Source organism: Emydura macquarii, unplaced genomic scaffold, assembly GCF_026122565.2.
Source record: "Emydura macquarii macquarii isolate MOO-44397 ecotype Brisbane River unplaced genomic scaffold, CSIRO-AGI_Emac_v2 contig_2768, whole genome shotgun sequence".
In the NCBI taxonomy this organism is placed as follows: Eukaryota; Metazoa; Chordata; order Testudines; family Chelidae; genus Emydura; species Emydura macquarii.
This window is the reverse complement of record NW_027132905.1, coordinates 50,825,516-50,850,921: the sequence shown is the minus strand read 5'-3', so window position 1 is coordinate 50,850,921 and position 25,406 is coordinate 50,825,516. Positions and strand designations below refer to the sequence as shown.

The window sequence follows — 25,406 nt, the reverse complement described above, 5'->3', positions numbered from 1 at the left end:
CCCTGGTGGGGGGGAGCCTAACGCAAAGTATTGTCATAGTAGAGCGGGTGGAGGCTGAGTTGCTGCTACTCCGCTGCCCTAGCCCTTCCCTCCCCAACCCACGCTGTGAGGCTCCCTGCAGCCAGCCGTCATCCCTGCAGCCAGCCATCAGCGGTTTGGGCTGTTTATTTATTTATTTGTTTTTTACACATTCATTTTGTACCAAACCAAAAACAAAGGAATTATCCAGACAAAGCTACAGTCAAAGCGAGAACACCAGCACAGCACCGGAGAACGCAGGGCTCCGCCCAGCAGGATGAGGAGTAAGTGGTATTGGAAAAACAGCTGGGGCCAGGGGCAGGTTCATAGCTGCAGCTGTCGCACGCAGGCCTGATGTTTTTAAAAGGTATTTAGAGATTGCTGCACTCAGCATTGCAATTGGGGAGCCTAAATCTCATTGGCTGTCAAGGGGATTTAGGGTCCTAAATCATTTAAGCATTGAAATGCTGAGCACTGTCACCCTAAATACGGGGCTCTAAGGGAAGGCTCAGGGATGTCGCTGCAAGAGTGACAGGTTCCTGGCTTGGAGATGCAGAGGCAGCAAATGATTTCAAGTGAACAAGGGCACCCCAACGCTGGCCTGCTGTTGGTCACACCCGGGGGCATGGCTAGGCGTGGGGACTGGGGAGCTGCCGCCCGCTCGAGGAGCGCTCGGAAAAAGTTAAACTGCACCCGGGGAAAGGGCTGACTTGGGTAAAGCATGGAGGGAGCTGAAACAGAGGCATCCATCCATCCACCCACCCGTGTGGTCTCTGCCTCAAAAGGTAGTTTTCCCCTCAAGTAAGGAATGACCTGGACCAGGTGGGAGCTGGCACCAGCCTGTGCCCAGCTCTGCTGGCACTCCATGGCCTGAGTGTCTGAAGGGCAGAAGTGATTCGCTACGGCAGCTGAATCTTTCTAGCCCATCCTCTCCCCACCTGGGATCCACTCAGGCCCGGCACCGAGAGAACGGGTTTGTCCCTTGGCTGCAGCGAAGCCCGAAGGATGTAATTACCAGCTGCCAAAATCTGCCCTGGGCTGTCTATAGCTCAGAACCGCGTTCCCTGCTCCAGCCCCGCTCAGAAACCTTCCGCGCAGCAGCGGTTTCCATCACTGCACGTGCAGCGTGGCCGGTAGCGATGGGTGCTATCCTGACACCATGGAGCAGAGGTGAACTCTGCCAGTCAGCCAGCCGGCGCATTCACCAGGAGAGCTGGGCGTGAGGCAGAGGGGGCGGGGGTGCCGTAGGCAGAGCCCAGCTACTCCAACATCCCTGCAGCTACCGAGGTGAACAAGGCCTGCACAACTTTGGGGCCACATGGGCCAAAAAAATCAACTAGCCCCTTGCTCCAGCTGCCGCTGGGGCCAGCAGCTGAATCCAGACAAAAGAATAAAGCACCAAACCCAGCGGGAATTTGAGGAAGAGGAAGGCGAGACAGCAGCAACAGTCTAACCGAGCAGCACCAGGGTCGGGGGGAGAGCCCAGAAATTCAGACAATTCCTTACACTTGTTCTCTTGGATACTCTACATATAAAACAAGCCATCAGCCCGGCTGGACTGGCCTGTGCGAGCTGGGTCCAATCAGCCTGCACCGGCTCAGCCCGATGCCTGCCGGCGACCCTTCCAATATAATACAAAGTAATAAAAAACCCTATAGTATGTGCACAAAATGGACTTTTATGCTGTTTCATGCACCATGTTTCTTTAGCACCATTGATTTCACGAGCACAACGATAATATTACTCTACTGGGGCAGATGGGAGGTAACTCCAGGGAGGGCGTTTCCCTCTGGGTTGGTTTGGCAGGGCCCGGCCGTTAGACAGCAGAGTCGTGGCTTGTGGATCTGCTGCGGCACCTGCCGTCCAGCCTTAGCAGCCGCCGCAGCTTCTGACGCAGGAGGTAGCTACAGTCTGGCAGAGGCCACTGGTCGCCAGCACGCCGCATTTAGAGAACTTGTCACGGCAGAGGTCGGCTGTGGAGGGGAGGCAAAGAACCAGGGTGAGCAGATGTCTCCATGTTATAGGGACAGTCCTGATATTTGGGGCTTTATCTTACATAGGTGCCTATCACCTCCCACCCCATGTCCTGATTTTTCACACTGGTCACCCGAAGAGAACCGGCCCCGAGGGAACGGGGCAAAGCTCTGGGGGGGAAAGAGATGCAGCGACTGGGACACGATCAGCCCAGGAGAGGAAACGAGAATCAGCCAAACAACTCTACAGCGGGCTCCCTGGTGCTGTTTTCACTAGGAGACAGGGTCTAATGGCACGGAGCCCTGCCGGGCGGCTTTCTGCTCTTGGAAGGAAAATGGTTTTGAATACACAGCCTTTTTTTTTGCTAAAAAATTAGCACCATTTCCACGTAGACCAAAAAAACCCTCCCAAACAAACCCAAGCCCCTGTGTTGTGTTTTCAGGTTTTTTTCCTCCAAACTGAAAACTCGCCAGAAAGTTTCCACCGCTGAAAATGTGTTTTTACCCCACAACTTTTGTTGTTTTTGTCGCAGGGGATAAAAGAAATCAGTTTCCGAGCAGCTGTGTCCAGGGACGGCTGGGGACGAAGGGGCCTGTCATAGGAGGGCAGAGAGAGGGCTTAATGGATGGGCTTGCGCCCAGCTTACACACCCGCTAGGCTCTGCCTCCCCCAGTCCTTCCTCTGTGTGGATCTATGAGTGATTCGCACCCACTGCACAAGTGTAGCCGGGCGCCACCCAGGGGCTGAGGCTAAGTCTCCCCCTTGTTGGAGAGCTGCCGTTCAGCCAGCCTTCAGCCGACCCGCCCCCTCTCAGGGTCCTCCAGGGACCAGGACGCGCCACCTCTTCCAGTCCCATTTCTGCTGCGGCTGCATTTCAGCCCCAGGTCTCTTACCTCGGAGCAGCTCTTCGTGGGCGCAGACAGTACGGACGCAGATTTCCTTGTTAATGACGTACACCCGCCGAAGGCTGAAAGGGAGAGCAAAACGCAAAGGCTGAGACACCCCCCCAGTGGCTGGAGCCCTGGATGTGGCAGGTGGGGGACGGGCTCTTTGGTCCCTGCCCACACTTGTGCCAAAGTGCCCCGTATTTTCACTCACAAACTGGCACCCGTTTTTCGGCGGTAACGAACTGCCCCAGGCAAGGCCTCTTTTGAATCACGTGGGCTGTGGTATTGCTGCTACCAGCGGCTGAATGGGGGCTAAGCACCCCACGCTAACACCAGCCCCAGGGCAGGGGCTCTGGGGGGGAGGTGCTGGAGGACTAGTGGCTCTGGTACGTCGCAGCGTTCGCCTACGTCCACGCTAGCTAGTGGCCGTCAAGGGAGGCTCACTCGAGGTCTACCCTGTAACCTGCCCCCCGCTCGTGTTACCATGTGCGGGGTGTGCACGTGCGGACACAGGCTGAGGACACGCCAGGCGTGATCTTGTGTTAACTTGCGAGTGTCGCACGGCCCTACAGAAGAGTAGTTCAGCTTCGCGCTGCGCAAAGGAGCAGCTCATCACGGCGTGAACTCAGAGCAGCAACATGCCCGGCAGGACCTGCTCCTTTTCCTTTCTTCAATGCAACCCGGGCCCATCTCCCGCAGCCTGGGACAGCCTAGGGAAAACCAGGGGCTGGCCCTCGGTGCCGGCCAGGTGGGCACCGCCCCGGCCCGCGACGTACCTGTAGAAGCAGATCTCGTTCAGGCACTGCTTGCAGGGCTTGTGGACGGAGTAGAGCCTGGTGCAGGGATACTGCTCCTCCCGGCAATCTGCCCAGCAAGAGACCACATGCATTGGGGGGCAGAGCACCAGCACAACATCCAACTGCCGGCTGAGCACCGGCCGCTGCTTAAACCGAGAGGTCCCCAGTGTAGCCCTGGGACTAGCGACTGGGCAGTGAGGAGTAGGAACCCGTGTTTAAACAAAAACCCACCATGTCATTTAGGGTCCCCTTCGCCAGCAATCTATCCGCCTCCCTTAACCCTTTCCTGAAAAGCGGCCACTCCAGTTTCTTCTGCATTGGCTACTGGTTCTGCAGACCTAGCCCAACCGCAGTTCCGAACGGCCTGGGCCAGTAGATCTCCAGCATGCCCAGTCACCATCTCCCTGGGGGTACCACGCCAGGCACATGCCAGTGCTGACTGGGACCTTCCTCTGCCTGTCAGCCTAGTCCTGGTTCTCTGGGTGAATGAAGTGCCACGCGAGCGGAGTGGAGCCGGAGTAGCGATGTCCTATCGCTATTGCACATTCCACCCCGCAGGACCACAAAGAACTGTGCCCACATGCGCGGGGATTGCTGTAGTGAGCACCGAAGTGCAGCCACATCTGGGGTGGAGCAGCACAGCCGCTTGAACAGTTCAACAGCAACAGCATAGGGCGGAAAGTGAAGAAATTTATCTCCAGTTAAAACTGGAGGTGGAGGGGGAATTCAGGGAAGGAGAATTTAGTTACTGGAGCTAGACTGACTGGAGCCTTTCCTTTTATGACGAGTGAGCGCCCCAGGCTCTTTAATGACCACAAGAGGCCAGGCGCCCCGAAAAAAACAGCACCTCCAAAGCACCGCAACGCCCCCTTGCAGAATGCTGAGGCATTGACCCGGCTGTCAGAGGGAAACGTTCCTCAACTGCACGGACGCCGGAGCCTGGCTTAGCTTGCAAACCCTGCTCCTGGCACGGCTGCAGGGCCCAGGAGGCAAAGTGGCCTGTGGGAGCCATGCTGGCAGCTAGTAGCTCAGTGGCCGAGCGGGCAGCTGCACTGATCCAGAGCTGCTCCCGGGGTGGAGCGGCAAAGAACGAACAAGCTAAAAGCCACATCTTGCAATGCCCTTGAATAGCACAGCCGTCCATGGGGCTCGAGGGTAATCAGCACTTGGCAGGAGACAGGCAGATAACACCTTGGGTGCTGCCAGCAGCCCATGCTGGGTCCATCCAGCAGTTCCTGGAAAGCTGGCCTCCCTAGGCAGGGCTCAGGCGTTCTACGCCCCCTTTGGCAAGCGCTGTGAGCTGTTACCATCTGGGAGGTGAGCACAATTTTCCTTTCTACCAACGTTTTGCTCGGGGGGGGGGGAGAAAGCGGGGAAAATGTGATTTCTCGACAGCGTGCTGGTGGGGATGCGTCACGCTGCGGGCAGCCGCTCTGTGTTTAGCTTGGAGCGGAGCAGAGCACTCCAGCCTCTCTGCACGCCTGGCGGGATCGCCGGACCGCCCCGCCAACCCCTGCAGCCGTGGTCGGGTAGCCAGCCGCACACGCAGCAGCCCCAACACACATCAGCAGGAGTGTTTGAGGGAAAGGACAAGAGACACGCTGCTCAGTGTAGCCAGGTTTGTTGGTAGCCTCAAGGGCTCCACCAGGCACGAAGGCTTGGAAATCTATCCAGGCGGGTGGAAATCAAGGGGGATTTTTGTGCTTTCTCTGGGTTTTGAATATTTCCTCCTCCTGCTGCTTACTGCAAGGGTCTGAGCCTGCAGTTCCCGGAGAAGCTCTGCTGGATTCAGCAAGTCTGCTCCCAGCCGCCAGGGCTGCAGGGTCTAGTTCACGGAGAGAACGCTCTGTCCCATCTGATACCCTACGTGTAAATCGCAGGGTCTCTCTCAGACTCAAGGCTGCCCCTGATCGAAAGCAGATTGGCTGGTGTCCTGGCAGCGATGAGATGGACTGGTCTGTTACGCAGTGGGCAGCCCGCAGAAGAAATGCTCACACTCAATCAGGGGGGATTTTAAGAATCAGCAAGTACAAGGGTTGCTCAGTTTAAAGCGTTTCCTGCAAGTAAAACATCACCAAGGCTAGAAATCCACCACGTAGCCCCTGCCAGCTGGAGGCAGCCCAGAGCCCAGCTACCCAGCTGTGGTGTCTCCTTCATGTTGCACCCCAGGTTGTCCTGCCTTTGTATTCAGGGCGTGGATGGATGGGGAGGAAAGAGGGGGAAAAGCAGTGCTCTGGCTCCTTTCTCAGAGCTTGAGTGAGCAGTTTTTTCCACCTCCTTTAAACTTTCCATCCTTGCCTCCTGCGGGCCTTTCCTCCCCCTCAGAGCTGACTTCGGGCATCTGCAGCTCCCGGAGTCACCCTGCTGGTCGGAGAAGAACTGTGAGCTGCGGGACTTACCGAGAGGTCCTGGTTCTGTGGGTTCAGTCTTGGGAAGTTCTGGAGGGGACAGACAATAAGCAGAGTTGAGAACACAGCACCAGGCTGCAATCCAGTACAACTCAGGCGCCTGTCTAGCTAAGGTACATAGGTGGCCCCCATTATTCCAGCATCTGAGCGCTTCACAATCTCGGCTGTGTTGATTCTCACAACGCCCCGTCAGGCAAGGCAGGACATTATCCCCACTGTGCAGCTGGGAACCCAGGCCCTGAGAAATCAAGTGACTTGCCCATGATCACACAAGAAGACTGGCAGAGCATGCAGATTTTCCAAGTCCCAAGCCAGTGCACTAACCACTGGGCCATCCTCCCTCTCTGGGATAGGTGTTACTGTCAAGGAAAGCAACACGCACACTGGACATTGTTAATACTCTGAAACTACTGAAACACGGCGGATCAGCTCCTCAGCTGGTGTATGTCAGGGTACATCTATTGACTTTAGCAGAGCTACCCCAATTGCCACCCGCAGAGTACGGTAACCGCCCATAAGCCCCCTTCGTCAGGAGCAGTGAAGGTTCCACCACGCACCTGGGGTTGGTGCTGGGATGATCTCCTGCTGGGTCTGTTGCTGGGACTGAAACTGGAACTGCTCTTCGGGAGTAAGCTGGGTGACCTCTGCAATGGACCACAGGCATGTTCAGTACAGATTAGTCCAGTGGGGCCAGAGACCCCAGCATTCCTCACTCCCCTTGAACCTTGTTTTATTGGTCAGTTTTCCCAACACAATTTTTATTTTTGCTTCTGTTTAAAGTGGTTTGAAAAACAAAGCCCCCAGGAGATCAGGAACAAAATCCTCCTTTCAAAGTGCCTTAACCTGGAAACGGATCCCCCGACCACCATCACTGAACGGCTGCATGGCTGGGTTTCCTGGCTTCAGCCAGGGCGTGAGAGCCGCGCTTCCACCATGCTTTCAAAGGAATCGTCTTTATCCCTTCACCTGCTTGCTTTCCTTTTCCCTCCCCTTCAGTTTTCTTTACAAGCCATCTTAGATGCAGAGCGAAAGGTGCCAGCTTGCCTAAAATCATGGGACCGCTCCAAGTCCAAGGCGGACAACCCTGTAGGCTAAAAGCCCTCTGTTTATCCATGTGACAGGCATGATGTGGGCACCTTAGACTTGTTTTGCAGTTTGGATCCCCCTCCATTTCTTCCTTCATCAAGTATCAAGGCCAAATAGTAACCAGGGCAACAGATTGCACCAGAAAAAGCCACAGGATTAGATCTCTCCTGCAAGACCAAGGCGAAAAGGAAGCCAGAACGGAAGAACTCATATTCCCAACAACGCATAATTCTGGAGCCTCTGTGTCACGTTAGTTACACTCCAGACGGTACCGGCCAGCTGTCGCAAACATGAGCAAATGAACACTCCACAGAGGAAGCGCTTACCTTGATAGTCATAGTAATCTTGAGTGTCTGAAAAAACAAAGCACAGAGAAAAGTCTCATCTGAGGAACAGCAAAGACCACCCCAGCACGTGGGAGAAAGAAACAAACTGTTCTTGTTCTCACGGCGTAAAACAGGTCTCGCCCAGACATCTCAGTGGTCCCTACATCAAGCCTGGGATACGGACCGATTTCCTAACCCAGAGGGCAGTGGAGTTCCAGGTGGCTGCATTGTACAAACAATACACTCTAGGGTTTACAAGTCCAAGTTAACGGGAGATATAAATGTTCAGCATCTCTGGGGAAAAAATCTAGGCATAAGCTTTCACCCATTGCAGTATGGGAAGACATGGTTTGAGAGAGGCGACCAACATTTTCGAAAGGGACTAGTGGATTGATCAAGACACCTTACAGAAGCCGTGCGTTCAGAGGTCAGGTGTCCAGCACTTTCTGAAAGATGTTTCAAGTTGGGCCTCCCCAAAATCACTAGTTGCTTTTGAAAACCTTGGCCATGCATCTCTTCTGCCCGTTTTTAGTGACTCTCTGGGGGGGGAACGTAAAATCCCAGTAATTTTTTTTCCAGCTCAGATTAAATGATAATCCCAGTGATTTAGACAACACTCCATTGCAGGAAGGTCTGAGCACACCAGGCTGTCAGAGAGCAGTTACTGAAGACATAACAACTGCTGCCTTTGCCTGGGCATTCAATGTAGCACCCACACTACTTTGTTGTAAAGCACATCGGGCTATAAAGCACATTCTGTTTAATTCAGTGACAGTTACAGTACTGGGGAGTGCAAAATACACATGCTTTTAACAAATCTTAGACTGAACCAGATTCACAGGCAGCGAATACATTTCTTGGAAGCAATCTGACACAACGAGATACCAGCAAGAGTCAGAGATCAGCTGCCAGGGGCTATATTGCAATAATCACTTCCCTGAAATCTCCTGTGCCAGTCTGAGCAGGGGATGTAGAAACGTGAGTTAGCTAAACTTCTGTTAATGGAATCGGTTAGCCTTGCCAGATGGGAAAAGGCAGATTATTTTACTCAGGAGGATCCTACATTACCCAGCCTTCTCTATCAGCGAGGGGTGGTAGTGGGCAGTAAGTTGGTTGCGAGTTTGTTGTGCAATGCGACAGTGAGAAACATTTTATACGGTTTAAAGGCAGCAGCATCCTGGAACGTAGAATTAGAGTCCCCTGCACTGAGATGCCCCATGGAGGTCCCAGAAGAGTTCAGGGGCGCACGTGGGCCGGGAGGGACTGGTTTAGGGGGAAATTTACATCTGTGAGCTGGGAGTGGATGTGGGGTTGGGGGCAGATCTCTCCAAGGATTTGAAAGGGGTAAATATCCAGGAGGGAGGGGAAGGAGTTGGAGCAGGACAAAATGGAATGAAATTCAGAAGGGGGACATTTAGACTGAATATCAGGGAAAAAACTCTTCCGGATGGCAAAATCTATCAGGCTGTGAAGCTGTCTCACCGAGACACAGAGCACGCGTGTGCGTGCGGAGGGCTGCGGCTGGGAGATATAGATATAAAGCCCCCAGGCTTTGAGTCCCACTCACCTAACGGAGAGTCGTACTGGGAATATTGCACCTGGTCGGGATAAGGGGGTCCTTCGAGATCATACTGTCCCTGGGCCAGGAGTGCTGCTGGTATCACACACACACACACAAACAGGAGAGAGAAATCATTGCGTTTTACTAAGTGATCCCAGTATTTGACCCTTTCAGAAATGCCCCCTGCACCCCTCCAGCGCTTGCCCGTCTGCTGGCAGATACAGCTGAGGCGCTGGCCCGTCTGCTGGCAGATACAGCTGGGGCGCTGGCCTGTCTGCTGGCAGATACAGCTGCCCCCACACTGCTGTGGGATGGACACCTGGAAGGGGAGCCAGCATCCCAGGCACAAGCCAACGTACAGGTGTGTGTGTGTTCACCCCTCCCCCCCCCACCACACACCCCACCCAGCAGCTCTGGGAGATCCCCAATCCATTGGAATAGAAAAGTTCTTGGAAATCAATAGTCAGAATTCCCCTCTATGTTCATAACGAGGGTGGTTGTGGTATGAACCAGATATCTTAGCAAAGCACTCTGGCTCACAGGCCTCCCCCCCCGGGACAGCCTATCGGGGGCGAATGCTGGACAAACCGCAGCGCAGCCCCACGCTGGCTCAAAGGCTTGGTGTCTGGAAGCTGGCAGGTAGCAGCTTCCCAGCCCTGCTTTGACAACGGGCCTCAGTTTCCCTGCGTTCCATTGTCAGGGCTCGTCTGCTTGCCCCCAGGATCTTCGGCATTCATCTCCATGCAGGACGGGGAGCCACCCTTCCTAGTAGCTGGGAAGGTCGGCTTTGGCCCGCAGGGGCTCAGCCGCTGTGAGAGGACAGCCCTGGCTAGCCGGATCGCCGCTTGTCAGTGTTTGGACAGGGCCACCCAGCAGCAGGAATGCTCAGCAGAGGACTCCACGTTGACGCAAACACCAGTACCATGCAAATGGGAGAAACAGCCCAAGCCAAGCAGCGAGTCTCCTACAGTTACTTGCCCCATGATGGCACTTCCCGAAGCAGCCTCAAGTAGTGTGAGCTGAACACAACATAGCCGCGACGCTGGAGGCTGCGCAGAGCATTGAACCTGAGCGCCCTGGGCCAGGCTCTCCATCGCCGCGATTTAGAGCTGATCAGAAGCAGACTATGGCCTGCCACCACCGCTGAATGGACAGGCACCAGAGCCTCCTGGATGGGGACGTGCAGGTGTTCTGGGAGCGTGTGCTTGGCTCCGGGTGGATGTCCTGTTTGCAAATGACACGGCGGGGGGGGAGTGGCAGATATGCTGGAGGGCAGGGATAGGATACGGAGTGACCTAGACAAATTGAAGGATTGGGCCAAAAGAAATCTGATGAGGTTAAACAAGGACAAGTGCAGAGTCCTGCACTTAGGACAGAAGAATCCCTTGCACAGCTACAGACTGGGGACCGACGGGCTAGGCAGCAGTTCTGCAGAAAAGGACCTGGGGGTCACAGTGGATAAGAAGCTGGATTTGAGTCAGCAGTGTGCCCTGGTTGCCAAGAAGGCTAATGGCATATTGGGCTGCATTAGCGGGAGCATTGCCAGCAGATGGAGGGAAGTGATTATTCCCCTCTATTCAGCACTGGTGAGGCCTCATTTAGAGTACTGTGTCCAGTTTTGGGCCCCCCACTACTGGAAGGACGTGGACAAATTGGAGAGACTTAGAACCAGCTGTGACCCACCACTTCTTGGCTGATGAATCCAGCTGTGTACGCAGGCACTGGGATGAGCACTACTCCGGCAGCGCCAACGGGCAGCCACACACTCACACAGGGCCCTCAGAGAGCACAAAAAGCGCTAGGTCCAGAATGTGAACGATCCCAAGCATAGGGCAGCCCTACAAATCGAGGTCAGCCCATCTGCTTCTGAGCCTCGCCCCTTTGCCTTCCCCTCTGCCTCTTGTACACAGCTGGTTTTGATCCACAGCAAGATCTAGTGCCTGCAGCAGGTTGGCTGGCAGACAGTCTGGGAAATCTGCCTCGTAAAGCACAAGTTCAGGGAGTGCATTAGAACGAGGAGTCCTCGCCGAGGTACACAGACAACCTCCTCGTGCTCTGTCTGGACAGCCCAATGGATTTACGTGTGGCTGGAACCAAGTTAAAGGGCACTGGGTCCAACCTGGGCTGAGCCGCCGACAATGCAGGATGTGGAGCAAAGTAGACATTTAAGATCCTCTCCTCTGGCTGTACAGAGCACTTATGGGATACGCACGTCGAGTTGGGAACATGCCCCAAAGCCACCGTGCTTACGGGACACTCGCAGCCTAGCCTCTCCAGCCATCGCATTCAAATGCAGATAGGAAAGCGGCTGCACGGGACGTCGGAGGCTTTGCAAAGGGAGCAGGAAATTGGACAAGTCTCCCTCCGTCTGGAAGTAATTGACTGAACAAGAGCTGCTCCGCTCCTCAGAGAGGCCTGGCTTAGCCCCAGAACGAGCAACAGCCTAACATGACTCAAGGCAATAAACTGTACGAGCCAAATCACTGCTCAACCCCCTCCCATTGCTTTCCCCTGTTGGTCTTAAGGCCCCGCTGTGAGGTTGGGAAACCCCCACTTCCCCTCGGTAGGCACGTGGGAGCCTGGAGATTCCTAGGAGATCCTCTCCTCCCTGTGAGATACACTTGCATGTATTTAACAAAGACAGGACCAACGTCCAGTGGAGATCACCACACACTGCCCCTTCCTTATCTGCACCACTGAAGAAATAACCCTGCAATCCCTGTTTTCACTTGGCTAGCATCCTTCTGAGCGCACACCCAACGCTGCTCCACTCAGCAGCACTGCTCATTCGAGTCACGCTTCGGCCTCTTCTAAATCCACCATCCCCGTTCCCCTATCGCAGGCACAGCTCTGCCAGTGGCAGAGAGAGCCCGAGTATAAACAGGGCTCAAGGACCACGGGCATTTTTCCCCATCACGTCGGTTAGATCTGCCGGATTCAGATGACACGCCAGTGAGAATGTCCAATCCCTGCCTGCACTAGTGCGCCTGCAGGCAGAGGAACGTGGGGCGATGCACCAATAAGATTCTCCTGAAAAAGCACACACACCAGCACTGGTGAAAACAATTTCATCAAAAGATTCCTAAACCAGAAAATCCCCGTTTGTCACACCTGGACTCGTTGTGGGAATGTAGCCGTTGTGACAAAACTTTCACTGAGGTTTCTCAGGTCCCGGATGGAATTTCTCGTCAAAACCAGAGAAAGCTCCCAACCTAGCCTAGTGCCTAGGGCACTCATCTGGGACATGACTGCCGCGCACGCGCGTTTGTGCGTGCGTGCGTGTGAGAGTGAGATGAAAAATTTTGAAAAAAACCAGTCGATTTCTTCCTGACATGGAAAGGGAACATTTTTTAAATCTCAAAAATGTTTGTGGCCTGGTAAAACCGTTTCCTCCCCAGCGGTACTGTATGCACTGTACTCCCCAGCTGTACTGTACGCACAGCCGTCAAGTGACACAGAGTTCAAACTCGTGTTCTCTCACATTACTCCTGGGGCTTACTTTGTGCCAGGGCTGAGCCCTGGCATTCGAGGCTTGGCAGTTCATAGCTCTGGCACCTCTGGGCTTGCTGCATCAGTTATGAATGTAAAAAAACTGCTTGAGATCCAGCACCTCTTCTCGTTCCAAATTAAGCACTGGACACACCTGCCGTGTAGCGCATATTTCTCACTATTAACGCTAGTTCGCTTTTTTCAGTATCGCTTAACTCAACACTCAGACAGGCTGGTTGGTTTCACTTGCTGGACTTCATGTAAAACACACGGCTGCAAAGTTAGGGCTGCCAGGGAATGGGCTCCCTCCGAAGACAAAATACCCAGAACACAATGAAACAATTAGCATTTTTGAAGCAATTCAGAGAAATGTTTCTAGCAAGCTTTGATTTTGCAGCAGGTTTTTCTTACAAAACCTTCCTTTGGGACTGAAACCAACCTGACAGCGTCCCTTGGAAGAGCAGCTCTGTGCACTGAGGCCAATCCATGAGCCTACATGGAGACACAAGAACATCTACAGACGTCCAAAGTCAGGCAAGAGGTCCCTACAGCCAGACTTGCCTTCACTGAACAAAGCGCTCCTGAGAAACGCAGGCGCGCACACACACATCCACCCGCCAGATCCACTCCTGGGATCTCATCAGCTGCAGTCCTTTGAGCGGCAGCAGCAACCTGTCTTAGGGTTCACCAACACCACAAAAACCCCGCAGCAGCGAGTTGCAAAAGAGCCCGGATCAACTGACTCATGCTTGTTGCACGGGGCTAAAAATAGCCGTGCAGATGCAGACCTTCTCCTTTGGGCTGAAGCAGGGCCCCTGAGACCCTCCCCACTTGGCTCCAGCCCAAGTGGGAACATCTACACTGCTATTTTCAGCCCTATAGAGCGGACGTGAGTCTGAGTCAGTTGACCTGAGCTGGGAGACCTGTTGATATTTTGTTGTTGTTGCGGTGTTGGCCTATCCTTAGGAAAGGCAGCGCAGTGCAATGGATACAAGCAAACTGGAAGTTCAGAGATGTTCTCTGCATGACCTGGGGCTAGTCACTTCACTGCTGTGCGTCTATTCCCCCTGCCACCCTTTGTGGCCCTGCTCCAGCTACACTGGCAGCGTTTTGGGACAGGGAATGTCCTTCATTAACAGCCCCCAGAGTGGCATGAACAACCCCTGACACAAACACACTCTGGGTGCAGGCAGGGCGTGGTAGCTGCCACCACAACGCAGACAGCAAGTGACATACAGAATCACCCATTGCAATGGAAACTGAGGCCCAGAGAGTCTAAGCAGCACACAGGGAATCTGTGACAGAGCAGGGAATTGAATCCACGCCTGTTAAGGCCAATCCACTGCCGTGGCCCCTTGGCCGCCTTGTCCTCGGTTGGGTTTTTTTCTGTTCACTCCCAAAGGTTAAGGAGATGGAAACCCTGCCAGAGTTGGAGATCTGGTCGGTCAGTGCATCCTACACATCAATGGTGTCACTCTTCTGTTTTGATCTTAGGATCCTGGGGGGAGGGACTGCGCCTCCCCGTCTGGGTTCGGTCCACCGCCGACCATGCGGGTGGATCTCGAACGGCGACACTGCCAGGGGCAGCAGGTCACTTTCCCCTAAGGCACGTGCCCTGCCTGCCGCGCTGGCCAGCCCCTGCCAGCGGGCTTGGGGCTGGAGGGAAAGGGACAGCTGGCTGTGCACTCACCTGGCAGACCCAGCAGGAAGAGACAGACTGCTCTCATTGTCACAGGGGGCAGCGGGGAGGAGCGGAGCCACGCGGGAGGTAGCTGGATGAGCTTTGGGAAGTCTGGAAAAGAAGAAGGAGGAGGAGGAGGAGGGATCAGCAGGAGGCTTTGGGTGCCCCCTCCACCCTTCAATCTCTAGGTGGCTGCTGGGGTCACTGTGGAGAGACCAGTGGGTCATTCTACACCCTCCTCGTGCTGACGCTTCTCGTCACCCAGGCAAATGGGGTGGAATCACTGGGACCCTCGGGATGGGCGAGTCTGACCCATTAATGGCACCCGCAGACCTAGCTCTAAGCCAGAGGTCCCCAAACTGCGAGGCGCACCCCCCATGTTCAGGGGGGTGCAGCAGGTGCGGTCCAGCCCCCATGGGAGTGGGGAAGGCGCGCCACCCAGTCCCACTGTGCCCCCAGCCGCGGCCCCACCCCTGCTCCCAGCCTTGGCCCTACCCAGCCGTGGTTCCGCTTCTGGTCCCGCTCCTGGCCCCAAACCCACCTCCAGCCGTGGCTGCTGGGGGCAGACGCAGACAGGGATAAGGGGGGACAGGAGGTAAAAAGCTTGGGGACCACTGCTCTAAGCTCGCCCACATCAGAGCGTTGCGAATGAACCCTTTAGCACACCTGGCATTTCTGTGTCATTTCGCAGCCGTGAGTCCCAAAGCATCCTGACAAACTGTTAATCCAGCCTCACCTGCCAGCCAGCATCCTCCCACTACAGACAGGGAAACTGAGAGCTGGTGAATTTCCTCCCCCTCAGCAGCCCCTCCATGTGGATGCTCCCTGCCGAGACCAGCTGATTTTTTAAAGGAGCCTTCAGTGCTTTCTGCTTAATGGGTCCAATACGCCCCCCCCCCAGAGAATCACCGCAATGTGCAGTATTCCTTCACTCCCTGGCGGAAGCAGAGCACGTCCTCTGTGCACATGGCAAAAAGGCTCAGTGGAAAGCCTTCCTCCAGGTTTTCAAGAGAGAAATCTAGCAAAGACAGAACTGTAGTCAGCCCGATTCTACCAGGCACGTCCCCAGCGCCTGTCGCTAGGGCCTGGGCTACACTTACCTTCAAATTCGGCGGCAGTCGATGGGAGTTATGCAAGCTACGCAGAGACGCTTGTGTAACTCCCGTCGACTTAAACTTGCGTTGTGCGTGGCGGCGGCACTGTGCTCCGCCCCTTGAGGGGGGCGTTTTAACAAGTCGACTTCCAGATGGATTGAGCGGGTCTTCCCTGACGGCTCCGGCAATCCGGCTAGATCGATCTGACGGCGGTGAATTTGCCACCGTCAGTGAAGTCGTACCCTAGATCGATGGGGCACTGGGCTGGGAGCCAGAAGACCCAGGGTCTGTCCCCAGATCTGATGTGCTGCGTGACCTTGGACAACCGCTCTGTGCCTCAGTTTCCCAGTCACTGAAAGTGAGGCTAATGTTACCAACCTCCCTTTGTAAAGCACGTTGAGCGCATCAGATGAAGGGGGCTAGAGAGGAGATGGATGGACCATATTTCATTGTTTCTTTTTTAGAAGGATTTTAGGTGAACATGAAAAACTTTACTGCTCCGAGACAAAGCTGCAAGAACAACGGCTGGGAGTTACACAGCAGACAGCAGCGACACATTTATCACTGACCAGCCAATAATACACCTTCATTCTGATTTACAACGCACCATTTGCCAGCAGTCCGGAATCCTTGCACACACACACACATGCACGTTCACTTTTATCACTGCACCTTTTCTCGTCCCTTCCAACATCGCAAGTGGCTGAAGCGCAATGCCGCGCCACTCAAGTTTGGCCCTTCCGCCCCTGTGTAGATGGAAGCAGAAGGGTGGACGAGCCAAATCTGAGTGGCATTGTGATCCTTTGCACTAGGTCCCTACACCATTTGGAGGGGGCCCTTGGCAAACTGCCCTTCAACCAGGATACTGGTTTTGGGGGGGTCAAAGCAGGACAGTCCCATGAAACCCAGGACTGTTGGGAGGGATTGTTCTTGACTTGCAAAAAAAATAATAACCCCACCCATCCACCCTCCAAGACCTGGGTCCTATGCATATTTCTGCCACTGCCCCGCACTCTTGTCTTGCAATACCCCAGAGTAGTCCAGTTCCAAGATCCCCCACCCAACAATGCTAACTCTTAGCCCTGGTCTGCAATACCCTTGCTTCTCCTACACAGGGCCTCGAGAACAGAGGCTGCCGGGCAAAAGGAACTGTGCAGCGCCATAGCTAAAGGGTGCCAAGAAGTGATGCCGCCAAACTTTTTCCACAAGGGAGCGGGGCCGGATTTGAACCCGGGTTCTCCAGCAAGGAACAGGCAGTGCTAACCGGCCACTTTCCTTCAAGCCGGCGTCCAAGTTCTCAGCAGCCTGTGTGTACTGGTCCCAGTCTGGAATGCAGGCTGTTCCTAATTTCAAATCCACACATTCAGCCTGGAGGGCACGTCCAGCCTGGCTAAGTGAGAACACATGCTGGGCTCCTTCTCCAAAGGTCACTTGACTTAAGCACGTACTATCCTTGTTCTTGCTGTATCCACACAGGGTAAACAGCTGGCTGACGCGGAGCCAAGTGGCCCACGGAGTTTAATATCTCGCCAAGCATGTCCTGCTGGTGGGAGGCGAGCGAGAGCGCCCTTCTTCCCAGAACAGGACAACTCTCCGAGTCCCAGCCCTTAGGACATCTGGCGAAAGCCCATCACGCACGCTGGATCCAAGGAAGGAGGATCTGTGATCTGCGCTATGGATTGTACCAGGCGGCTCTGTCCGTAGCTCACCCTCACCCCACAGCAGGGTGGGGAGGATCTCAGTCTAGCTCCTTGCGGGCTGGTGTCTACATCACAAAGCCACACCTCCAGAAGAAAAGGCAAGGACCACTGGAGACTGAATTCTCCTCCTGCCCCTAGGGAGGGTCCCTCTGGGGATGGATGGAGGAACACTAGCAAAGCAGAACAGGAGGAGCAGCAGCCCGGAGAAAGCTTGTACTGCCATCAGCGTGTGATCCTTACCCTGTGGCTAAACAGAGGCCTTCGCTCCTGTCAATCCAGCACCTTGCACTCACTGCTACCACCAACAGGCCCCAGCCGAGATCAGAGTCCCACTGTGCGAGGTGCTAGCAAGAGTGAGTCCGTGCGACAGTGGTCTTTCTGTCCAAGACAGAAAGGGTAGGAGAGTGCTGATCAGCGCCTAGATGGGGCACAGAGAGATGAGGTGTCTTACCCAAGATCACACAGGGAGGAACTGAGCCAAGATCTCCTGAGTCCCAGTCCAGTGCATTAACCACAAAACCACCCTTTCTTTCCTGTCTTTTGCCACCCCTAAATTCACTGGACCTGAAATTCTTTCAATGTCTCACTAAAGAAATGGCCTAAAATCCAAGCAAACAAGGGTGAATTCACTCCATCTTCCTCCTCCACATTCCTGGTGGAGGCAAGGAATGGGATGGCGGCCTGATCTTGGAGCGGGAACAGACGCGTCTGCAGAGACCTCATCTCAGCCGCTTTGGTTCAGGAGAACATTGCACAAGTGGTGAGATCGGGATTTCTCTTGATCTGCACCGGCCCAGACAGCATCAAACCCCCACCCATCACATGCAGAAAATGTGACCAGGGTTGTCAATGCTTAGCAATTAATGCTTAGCCTGACTTTACTCAGCAATTTGTTTTTTCTCGGTTTTTAAACACCAGGATCATCTGAAACCAGGAGACGTCCAAAGGGGGCACAGTGGAGGTATCATGGATGGTGCCCTAAGTGGAAGGCAGTTAGAGGAATGATTCCAGGTATCATCATCCTCAGAGGAAGGCAGAAAAAGCCCATACCCCGGGTGCATCTTGGGTGACCTCTAAAAATGGCCGTTGACTCAATCCAAAACCGCAAGCGACAGTCAGCACTAAGATACAGCTGTGCTGAATTGTCTCCCTGGCTTCCCAATGTTCATCTTAACCCCCTGTTCTCCTCTCTCGTAACAGAGAGAATTGCTTTAAAATGGTAATTAACTCATCAGAGTCCTCACACGTTCATTAGTGGTGCTTTTTTTAGCCACATGCTGTAGAACGCCCTTCCCCTCCCTCTGAAATGCAGCCACCTCTTGGGTGGAATGTCACTGCTACGCAATAGAGCACAGCAACACAACTAGGCCTGGTGGAAACTATTTATCTAATGGGAAATTGGGGTTTAGATTAAAGATTTTTTTGTGGGAAGTGTCTGCTTCGCACTGCAAATTTCAACTATTAGCTGAAAAACTAAATACCCCCCAAAAATTCAATTCAGGAATGCTGCTGTAATGCCTCCTGGGAGCTGCTGTTCTGGTGGCTCATGGCCCCATTCTCCTCTATGGGCAGGCGTCTCAGCCTGATTACATCTCCCATGATACACCATCATGGCTTAACAAGAAGGGTAACAGTGATGCATCATGGGAGATGTAACCTGACCAGGGAGCTGGCCCATGGACTAAAATGGAGGCATGAGGCCACCAAACTACAATTCCCATGAGGCAGTGGGGCAGCATTTCACAAAAAACATTCAGGTTTGGGGTGGAAGTTTCTGATTCCCGCCCCCAAAGATTCCTACCTTTTCCATTAAAAATAATTCAGTTTTACATACAAAGACCACAGTTTGGCACAAGAACAGAAGAAAACCATCCTGCCCAGCTGAAACAAAAAGGAAACTGTAAGAGGCAGAAAGCACGGTAATTGCCCCAATCGGAATTTGAGCAGCTAAGCAGTGCTTGCTATGGGTCATTCCCCAATGCCCAAGGGGGCGAGGGAAGTATGCAAACCCTGATCTATAAGAGAAGTAACTTAGTTGGATATTTCACTTTTGCTAGAAACCGTTTTGGAAAAATTTCCTAACGGGTCCCCCAAGACTGCAGCTCGTTAAACCATCTGCCAGTGTTACAAAATCTGCACCAAACACTCTAGCAAAGAAGTGGACGTTTCCCACAACTAACAAGCTCTCCAGTAGATTCTAGGAACTTGGGAAGCCAGGATCAACTATGGATGCACTGTATCCTTTGCAAAACGAACAAATACAAATCCCAAACGAGCTGGGATTTGGGCATGAGGAAACCAAAGACATAGCCTGGTTTTGCCCCTGCTTATGAACAGAAAGCCAAAGTGTGTTAGGATATGTCTGCACAGCAAAAACATAAAACAAAATAAAACACGTGGCAGCAAGTCTCAGACCCTCTGTCTACAGACTTGGGTTCGCGCTATGGCTAATAATTGCCATGTAGACATTCCATCTTGGGCTGGAGCTCCGGTTCTGCACTTCAGTGCCCAGGCTTCAGCCTGAGCCAGAAATATACATGGCTATTTTTAGAATTGTAATGGGACCCCCCCCCCATCAATCCAAAGTCTGTAGACCTGGGCTCTGAAACTTGCTCCCGTGGAGTTTTTTGGTTTTTTTTGCTGTACTCAGGTTGGAAAAAGCAGCCTTGGACATGGGATTCTGTAAAGAAAGGATTGCTGGCATAATTCCTACCAATTCATTAAATACACTGTAGCTTCAGTGGCTTTCATTTTGGAGTCCAGATAAATTTAACGAAAGATGAACTGGGTTTTTTAGACTAAAAAGATGCCTGGGTTTTATTCCTGGCTGCTTGAGCAGGTCACGTCCCCTCCCTGTGCCTCAGTTTCCCCCGTTCTTAAAAGGGGATAATGATTCTTACTTTCTTTTGTAAAGTGCTCTGGGATCTATGGATGAAAAATGCTAGATAATAACGAGGGTGATATGCAAATACTCATTCGAAAATGTTACGCACAAACACACAAACAAAAATAGTGCTGTGTCATCTCAACTGCTCCAAGCGGCAGGGTCCAGGACCTCAGTGTGATGGGTCACGCGACAAAACAATTCCAGCAGTGTTGCACCCCCTAGCGTCATGCTGGGGCAGCGGGATCATAATGTTGCCTCTTTCTTGCAGCAGTTGGGTTGCGCTGGAGAACGCTCACCTCTGTACCGAACACAGCAGACCCTGCTTACGTTTAAAAGTTGTGTGTAGTGCTGTTGTAACCGTGTTGGGCCCAGGATATTAGAGAAGGTGGGTGAGGTAATAATACCTTTTACTGACCCAGCTTCTGCTAGTGGAAGACCAGCTTTCGAGCTACACAGAGCTCTTCCTCAGAGTAGGATACACCCTTCGGGTACTACAGCTGCCAGCCAAACGACTTGCTGGTGCAGATTGTAAGGTGAGGGGGGAGAGAAGGAAAAGAGGAGGTAACGTGCCAACAAAAAACCAAGTCTTTTTCTCCCTTTGTCTTTCCCCTGTTTTGCCCACATGTTTACCAGCTTCCCTTGCAAAGACGCAGTTGCAGGGGGTAACCACTGCCTGGACTGCTGCCCGAGTCTCGTCAGTGCTAATCCAATGTGGAACACTTCCTTCCTCCTCTAGAGAAATCAAATCTGGATCAGCATACGAAGCTTATTTCCAAAAAATCCTTTGTACCCAGCACTGCTAACCTGGGCTTATCCTGCCTCTGCAAAACCTTTACTAAACTGATTTTTTTTTTTTTTTAAAGGGGATTTCCCCCTATAAACTCCCCACCCTCAAAACAAAGGCCCTGATCCTCCCCCCAATTTACCCACATGCTTGATTTAACTCACATGAGTCAAGTTAAACATGTGCGGGGTGTTTGCGGAATTGGAGCCAAAAACCCGATCTGGCAGCTGCAGAAACAGCAAATCACCGTGTGTGTGTGTGTGTGTGTGTGTGTGTGTGTGTGTGTGTGTGTGTGTGTGTGTGTGTGTGTGTGGGGGGGGGAAATGCTTGACAATATTCTTTTCCAGACTGATGTGAACTGAAAAAGACGGTGGCATAGATCACAGCTTGGGGGGGTGGCTGGGTGGGGGGTGCACGTCTGCGTGTGTGGTGTAAGATCACATAGCCACACTCTGCAATAAGCGCACACTGTGGTCAAAAGCATCCTATTTAAGGGGCCAGCATCAGGTTGAAAGCCATTCTAATGCATCCAGCAGCTCTGTCCCAGCGTCCTTTGATTTTTCTAGGCATGAACAGAGACTTGCTCTGCTGAGCTGCAGGAGATTTTCTTTCCTCTCCTTCCCCTCCTACCCCCCCACTGGCTGACCAGTCCCATTTTCCTTGGAATGCTCCCCTCCCCCTTCACCCACCCGCAAGGCCCTTCACCCAGAAGGAAGTACTTGCTGGATGCTCTGGGCAGAGTCTTCTTCAGAAAGCCCTGAATTCTTTAGGAAAGTTTCCCGGTATTTCTTTCTCCCCCTTTGCAGAAATGCTACGTAACTCCAGGTCGATCTTCTTCTTCTCTCCCCCGGCCTCCAATCAAGCAATTAATCCAGGGCCAGACGTCCCCTTGATGCAGTCAGCTTGACAAGGAATGAAGTCAATGATCCAGGAAAGCACTTCTCGACAAGCAAGATGGGTTCCTCTCTCTGGAAAGGAGCTGGAAGCCCCAGTGTGAGCATGGGGTGGCTGGGAGCGGGGCCTTTGCCCCCAAGCCAGGATGGGATCGGTTAGCGTTCCAGGGCTGGACACCGGGCTAGACTGGATCAAGCCATGCTGGTTTCTTCAGTATTTGCACGTGCTTGGATTTCAGCGGTTTGCAGAGGTCTGAGCCCATCTGGGAAGGATTCCATGCAAGGGTCCGTGTCCTCCTTCTCCGGAGCATTTTGCTGCGGAGATTCCTGCCAGGCTCCCGTTGCAGCACAAAGAAACAATGCCGCGGTAGCTTCCGGAAGGGAGATTCGAGAATTGCATGTAAAGGACACACAACGGGAGGTTGATCGTAGGCCACCGTGGAAAGGCGGGAGGTGCTACAGAAGCTTCCACACGTGGCTCTGCCAATGCCCGAGTCCCCACACGCAGCGCCTCCTGCTGGTCCACTCTGGCCTCTTCCCCCTCCAGTCTGCCCACGCGCCAAAATCCTGTCCTGCAACTTCCCCCGGCACCCCAGTCCTGCCTCCACTTTGCAGGACACCTCAGTCCAGACGTCCAGCCGCTCCTGCTATTGCAGCCCGGGGCCCTCTCATAGCTTTGTCTACATCACCCAGTCCTTGAAACACACGACATTACTGAGCGCCTCTTGCAAGATTTCTCCCTCGCTGGAAGCTGAACAGGGTCTGACAGCTCCCTTCGATGGGACGCTCCTTGCGGCAGGGGGATTTTGCATCTTCTACACATCACTGCTCAGTGATGAATGAATAGCAAGGATACAAAATCCTCCAACATAAACTATAGTCACTGGGGAGGGGGCCGGTTTGTGAGCTGCTGGCATTTGTTTTTGGGTTGACAAAGCCACTTAGACCTTTTGCCTTTCTCTGGAAGCCCTGGGTACTTTCACATTTTAAAACACACACGATTTCCCCAGCTCCAGGAGAGGCAGCCTGTGCTGCTGGCTAGGGGCAAACCCACCCCCCGAAAGCTGAGCTGGCACACATGGGCTCTGTTCCCACCCCTCCCAATTACACTCTTGCCCCTCCCCCCCACGGCATTCTCCGTCTCACCTCTGAATTACAGATGAAGTCGCTAAATCCAAATCGTAACTTTCAAACCCACCACGTTCGAGTGCCTCTGCAATCAGAGCAAACGAGTTCGCCCGTCCCTAATAACACTCGTCACCCTTTTTTCGCCTCTTCACAGGCCCAGACTCTTACAAATATCCCTGTGAGATACGCAAGGATAACTGTCCCCATTATACAGAAGGGTAAACTGAGGCACAGGCTGGGGAAGAGAGCTGCTGAAGGTCACCCAGCGTCCAGAGTGAGGGAGGCTCATTTGCTTCTTAGCTGGGGCTTGCCCAGAAGATTCAGCTAGCCCAGCAGACAGCAGCCTGCCCAATAGGCAATACACGCTGATGAGAGAAACATCACTCCAGCCAGCGCTGGCCCAATCTTTAAAGCCCACAGTTGGCCAAATCCTGGCTCATTCAGGCCTCATCTACACTAGGAAAGATTACTACCCATGTTCCAGCAATGACACAGCTGCACCGGTGCTATGCAGGGAAGGCCCTGGTGTTTTTACCACTGCCACAAAACCCCACGCCAGTGGATAAAATGCCCATGCCCTGGCCATGCACCAGTGCAGCTGCACAGTCACTGGAGCGCGGGTCCTAGCGCATCTCAGAGCCGTGCTTTTGGCTCACAGGGACATCTACCATCAGTGAGGGTGTTGTGAATTGAAGGGTGGCAACGTCTGATCAATTCAACTTTAACTCATCGATTCTTTGAGAGTCACTTACACCTCAAAAGCCAGCATTTATCTCAATGTGTGGGTCATCTCCGTTAGCGTTAGAGCCATGACCATCCAAGATCTGCCACAAATTCAGAGCTGACCTGCCTAGGAGAGGCAGCGTGGTCCAGGGGATTCCATTCCCAGCTCTGCCACTGATCTGCTCTATGGCCTTGGGCTTTGACTCTCCCCAAAGCTGCACTCAAGCCACAAGCCCCCTCTGTCCCTCCTTGCCCCCCCAGGTCCCTAGTTCATCCTTTCAGCTGACAGGCCCTCCGTTGGGAAGCAGGGTGCTTTTACAAGCTCACCCAGTGGCATGCCTGCTTCACCCTGCGAAGAGTTAGTGGCAGAAGGGTCCCAACAGACGAGCCCTACCCCACATGCATCCCACAGTCTCATTGGGAGCAGATCAATGGGGTATCATCAGTCAACAGGCACCAAGAAATAAACCGGTTTCCTCATTGCCTCCAGGCTCCAACTCACCTCATTTAAGAACCCCATTAAATCACCCCCTCCCCACAGCCAAGCACAGTTGCGCTGCTATGAAAGATGTGTCTGTTGCATGCGCTGAGCTGGAAGTGGGGAAGTCTGCTCAGTTTATGGAGGCACTTTCCTTTCTGCTCTGTGCAGGGGTCTAGTGCTCCAAGAAACCAGATGTTTTTGTAATACACATCTGGGAACAATCAATCGCAGAGAAAGAACAACAGTCTCCCTCTTTCATTCTGTTAAACCCCACCTTCCAAAATGCTCTCACCCCCTCCCCCAACTTTTTACACAGCAATCCAGCTGCCAGAGAGAGAACAAAGGGAGGGAGAGAGGTTTCAATTTTTTTGGGCCACTGACCAAAGGTAAAACTCAGTGAAGTTGGCTTAATTCCCCCCACCCCGCACACACAGTTTGTTTGCTTTTGGGGTAGGAGGGGGAGAAGGGGAGACATTAAAAGTCTTTTGTATAATTCGTGTCCAGGAAAAAAAAGTTAGCGCTTCCATCAAACGTTCGGATATTTTTAGATTTATTTAGTGGCTAAACATCTGTAATTCTACAATGGTCTAGTTCTAGATTTAAAAACGTTCCCCCATACCTCTTTTTTCCCCAGTCAAACACTAGCAAAACTTTTTGGCCCCTTTTTGTTTAAAGCACAGAGAACAGATTTCAAGAGCTGATCTGCACCTTCTGCTGGAGAAAGGCATACAATCAACACAGTTTGCAAGAAGAAAAATGCAATTTGTAGGGGCTTTTTTCCTTCCTCTATTCAACCAAGAAATTCTGCATTTCCTCACTTTGAGTTAAATATACATTAAAATCGTAACGCCTATTGTCCCTCCTAGCATAACCCAAAGATGTCACATCTACAGCTGGGAAGTTCCCATCTCCCCAAATCAAAGGCGACCTATACAAATTGCTCTCCATATCACAACGTGTCCTCTCACCCCTTCTCATTTTCTTACCAGTTTGGGAGCTGTGTGCCGGTCTGTTCCCTTCCAAATGCCTTGATCTCTTCTCTTCTGTCTGGCCTCAAAAGCTCCAAAATGGGACAAGTAGCTCCTACCTCCAACATGATGGCACCACTGGGTCCTAATGCTATACCCAGTGCAATTTTATTCCTGCTTCCTTTAAAGGAAAAATAGAAGTTGAAGTTACTGTCAGTCACTGAATTGCACGACTGTTTTTAAAACTACTTAAAACCTAGTAGCTGCACAATCAAGGAAAGGGGAGAGGGGCTGGATGTTTTGTTTGTACATCACCAAGCGCAGTGGGTCCCTGGTCCAGGAGTGGGGCTCTCAGGCACTTCCACAATGCAAATCCTAGCAATACGAACAGCAGAATCTCAAGGGATTGGTAACGGGAGGCAGAGCACGCCTATAACTGGCTTACTGGTGCCAGTACAGCCCAGGACAGTGGTGGTCAAGAGTCATTCACCTATCTGGGCTTTTCACTGGGAACAACACCC

At 53.0% G+C, this 25,406-nt stretch overlaps 1 protein-coding gene across 2 annotated transcripts; it reads right to left on the bottom strand.

Moving 5' to 3' along the window:
* Nucleotides 1-1,774: 1,774 nt before the first annotated feature.
* Nucleotides 1,775-24,953, bottom strand: MFAP2 (microfibril associated protein 2). 2 transcript variants are annotated; one of them, XM_067566924.1, is made up of 9 exons: nucleotides 24,904-24,953; nucleotides 14,237-14,338; nucleotides 9,064-9,150; nucleotides 7,497-7,523; nucleotides 6,642-6,728; nucleotides 6,076-6,114; nucleotides 3,656-3,743; nucleotides 2,886-2,959; nucleotides 1,775-1,991 (listed from the first exon to the last, which is right to left on the bottom strand). In XM_067566924.1, exons 2-9 carry the CDS (start codon nucleotides 14,271-14,273, stop codon nucleotides 1,888-1,890), a joined length of 543 nt encoding a protein of 180 aa, XP_067423025.1. In that variant the 5' UTR covers nucleotides 14,274-14,338; nucleotides 24,904-24,953; the 3' UTR covers nucleotides 1,775-1,887. The 2 variants fall into 2 exon arrangements, with proteins under 2 accessions (XP_067423025.1, XP_067423026.1); XM_067566925.1 differs by having other exon boundaries at nucleotides 9,064-9,147.
* Between the last annotated feature and the right edge of the window lie 453 nt (nucleotides 24,954-25,406).